The sequence below is a fragment of the Pinus tabuliformis genome, chromosome 6 (assembly GCF_031772625.1).
Source record: "Pinus tabuliformis cultivar Carrire ecotype Pingquan chromosome 6, CPIR1, whole genome shotgun sequence".
Lineage (NCBI taxonomy): Eukaryota > Viridiplantae > Streptophyta > Pinopsida > Pinales > Pinaceae > Pinus > Pinus tabuliformis.
The window spans coordinates 126,394,962-126,399,067 of record NC_142292.1 but is presented as its reverse complement, the minus strand read 5'-3'; the positions used below and the strand labels follow the sequence as shown (position 1 = coordinate 126,399,067).

Genomic DNA, 4,106 nt, shown 5'->3' with positions numbered 1-4,106 from the left:
ATTATAGGGAGCTCAACAAGCTCACTATTAAAGATAAGTTTCCCATTCCTGTCATTGATGAATTACTGGATGAATTACATGGATCAATTTACTTCACCAAGTTGGATCTTCGTTCAGGATATCATCAAATCAGAATGAAGATCGAAGACATTCCGAAAACAGCATTTAGAACTCATGAGGGTCATTATGAATTTTTGGTCATGCCTTTTGGCATTACCAATGCACCTTCAACATTTCAAGGATTGATGAATTCAATTTTCAAACCATTCCTTAGAAAATTTGTGTTAGTATTTTTTGATGATATACTAATCTACAACAAGTCTTGGAAGGATCATGTTGAACATGTTGACAGGGTGCTACAACTATTGGAGGAGAAACAATTATATGCAAAAATATCCAAATGTTTCTTTGGAGTATGTTATCTCAAAATCAGACCCTGATAGGCTGCTGGTCAGGTTGACTCTAAGTAACTATTTCAAACCTACTTTACGCTGAGGCCTAGCCTCCTCAACCTGAGAGGGCTCTCTCTTGATGGATTAATGATTTTGATTAAAGATAGGATGGCTAGCTCTTATAGAACAACTGTGAAAAATATGAATGCTGGAAATACATTAAACAACTATCCATTGGGCTTATGGAGTCAACAACACCTCAATATAACAGTGAACTCAACCTTACATAGAAGTCAGGGCACTCAGCATTTAGACATTCAGAACATAACTCATATGGGACCACAGTTTATAAATGCATACAGGAAATCAGAGCACATTCAGTGAATTCTGAGTGATTATACATCTATACCACTGTAAAAATTATGGAAAGGACAAGATCACATATTCTGAACATAAGAAATCCTTCATGAATCCTGAGAAGTAAAGTCAAAATTATATTACTGAAAATGAGTCTTTACATAAGCCAAATACAAGCTGTATCATAAAATTTTCCAACCCTGATTACATTGCTGTTTCAGCTATATATAGACTTGACTGAGATTCCTCCTTAAACATTAGGGGAACTCGAAATCTACTTCTAATGACACCTGTTTAACTATTAACCACCTATTTAATGCAACAAACTTTAACTAGACTTTCTAGAGGTCTAAATCAAGTAGGATTCTAACACCATGCTATGCTAATAACAATAGCCTTGATTACAATGGTTCTCGTTCTTTGACATCTGGTTCCTTTGTACGTAGGCTGTGATAAATGTTCAAAACTCCATGCTGGTCTTCAATGCCACATCTTCTCCATTGTCCTGAAACATAGGAAACTACTCTTGCTCATCGGTCTTTAGTTTGCCTTACAATTTTCGAATCCAAAGAAGCATGTCCTTTATCTTTGATTATCCAAAATGTAACAGATGGCCACGTCCTTGATGTGCTGTCCACCTCCTTTATGTGTAAGGGCAAAAACTCTTTTAAGCTGTTTTGACATATTTTGAACTGTAGTAAATGTGATCACTTTAGAACAAAAGTCTAGAGTTGGTTTCGAATATATGTTTCCTCCACCTGTTTGTGGTGCCCTTTGAGAGTAAATTTGTGGTCAGCATAGGACATTTCCCGAATTCCAGAAACCTACCTAGGTGAATCACTCCCTGCCCACTGGACATGGTCTCTTTTATCAGAGTCAAAATTCAGTTGTTTTTTCCCTGAACCTTGACTGTTTTTACATTCTGTAATGTTACCTGGAAATGCAATCTCCACTGGAGAGTTCAATTTGTGAATTCTTTTGAGCTTCTTGTAGGAGATATACGAGTAGAAACACGGGAACGGTTACTCTCAGCTTCTGCAGGACTATGTTTTGTACAAGACTGAGCAGAATGACCCAATTATTTACATTTATAGCACCTTGTAGTTCCCACTACTGATGTATGATTTCGTGAATACAGTTTTAAAGAAGAAAAGTTCTCTGAATTTCCACTCTTCTTAGCCTCCTGAACAAGATTATTATTTGGTGATGTTTTGCTATGTAGACTTCCACCCTTTTTACTATGCTCAGAAGGGTAACCTTTTGCTACCGCTTTAGTGCAGCTGTTCTTTTTACTATCCTCAATGGAGGAGGAAACATTTCCCTCTGCCATTAATTTCACTAAAGAATTTGTATCTGTGTGAGACAAGATTTTTAAATTCTTTGCTGCGATGTTATGCATCACCTCAATCGGGGCAGATTGCTGTAATTTGTTTGTTGCAGCACCTTCTTGAATCCATTCTATAACCACTTTAAATTCCCATGAACTTGAAGTTTCAAAAAGAAAAACATCTGTCGCCAGTGTCAAAAAGGTTGAGGAGCTGATGCATTTCCTTAATTGCAACTCTGGGACCTGGTAATGTTCTTCCATCTCCTTAAATGAAACAGAAAACTCAGTAATAGTGCAACTCAGGGTGTTAAACAAGCGATTAAGGAAAGACGCAAACAACTTTTCATCCAAGTAGCATTTTTTTCCATAGTAAATCCTGAAAGAGATTTGACCAAGATTCTCCATGTTTTGATGTTCCACACCAAACATACATATATGCCACATGCATGTGGGTTTTCTTGGCATCTACTGATCCTCATTGATTTTCTTCAACTCCTTCATATTTGTTGTTTCCACAGTGCTCCCATATAGGACAAGCTTCTGAATTTGTGTAACGTCGGCACCGCCCTGATTGTCCTCTATAAAGATGGTCAAACTGTGAACATTCTGGAATTTTACATACTTCAAGACAACTGGTTTTCCCTCAAGATTATCTGGTGATAAAACCATGGTATCACTTGGAGGAAAGTCATTTACATTGCTAAACCCCATATGCTCCTTATTTGCAAATAGTTTCACTGTCTTTGGACTTCCTTGGTAAGACCTTTAATTACCAAAGAATGCAATTTGATAACTTGAGTAAATGGTATATAGATCAGTAGCTGCTCATCTGCATCAATCTCAAGGTAAAGCCCATTATCTTCCCTGTAGCCCTGTTTTATTGCATTTACGATGGATTGAATCCAGAACCTTTACAAAGCTGCAGAAGAATGTTTCTTATTGGAATCCAAAGGCGATTATCAAATGCTGAGAGTAACGCACAGGCATCCTTTCCACTGCTACTTCATCTTTGATGACAATTTTTCGATGACTATGTGGTGGATACCTGGCCTTGAAAGTATCGGTTCTGCTATCATAACTAAGCTCTGCGTCATAACAAGATAGCATAAACCCAACATGTCCACGCTCGCGATTGTATACCTGAGCTGGAAACCAAAATTTACCACTTTCAAGTGCCAGATACCACGCCATCACTGAATCACTGAGTGAGCTGCTTTTGCCTCCTTTGTTAATCTCTGGCCGTAATCTCAACCACGAAAATTGCCAAATGCAAGACAGGGACCTCAACCAGGCGTTAACTTTGCAGCCATCTAACACCCCTGTCTCATTACTCATTGTAACAGTCCATTGCCATCGGTAGGCTGCAGGACCAATAACCTTCCCCCATTTTGCTTTCAAACGAGGCTCCCACAGGTAATTGCTCCTACACCTCTCCCTTAGATCTCTTTAAACACCAGTGACCAGTAACTTCACCATCAACATTTGAACTGTATATTATAAGGTTTCCAGCATATTTGTGACCACCAGCGTGTGAGCATGAACTCACAGCTACATGACCTTTGAGGCTTCGAGATTCTATATCTTCTTTTGAAACTTGCAATTTGAGCTTACGGCGACACCTAATGACCTAATGATAAAGATAAGCGGTCGAATTGACAGGCAAAGGGTATAAGCTGATCACTGATAATGGATTTTGATGGATATGACATCTGTGAAAGAATGGCTATGGATTCGAACAAATCCCAATTTCGTAGCGCAGCCAGTGCAAAATATGAATTATGCGCTACGAAATCTCCTAAAACATGTTGCGCTGCGAAACTGCTAAAAAGGATTTATGTGCTGCAAAACCACTTTAAAATGATTACAGGCGCTACGAAATCACCTAGACAATTTCGGCTTTGAAATGAGTTTGGACATATGATATCCATGTGAGATGTCAGACCAATGATAGACTAAAACAGAGAATTGACCCCTTTATACATACCAACAATACTCTTAACAAGACTCCTATTCAAACTATTTAGACTCTA

At 38.3% G+C, this 4,106-nt stretch overlaps 1 protein-coding gene across 1 annotated transcript; it reads right to left on the bottom strand.

The window, feature by feature from the left end:
* Positions 1-2,541: 2,541 nt before the first annotated feature.
* LOC149257666 (uncharacterized) lies at positions 2,542-3,411 on the bottom strand. Its single transcript, XM_089382236.1, has 2 exons — positions 3,122-3,411; positions 2,542-2,839 (listed from the first exon to the last, which is right to left on the bottom strand). Exons 1-2 carry the CDS (start codon positions 3,409-3,411, stop codon positions 2,542-2,544), a joined length of 588 nt encoding a protein of 195 aa, XP_089238362.1.
* Positions 3,412-4,106: the final 695 nt, after the last annotated feature.

Excerpts from the sequence above, each read along its gene's own strand:
- LOC149257666 (XM_089382236.1), bottom strand. The coding sequence starts at position 3,411 with ATGAGTAATGAGACAGGGGTGTTAGATGGCTGCAAAGTTAACGCCTGG. Across the intron at positions 2,840-3,121 it reads ACCGATACTTTCAAGGCCAG|GTCTTACCAAGGAAGTCCAA; the intron begins GTATCCACCACA and ends TGGTAATTAAAG.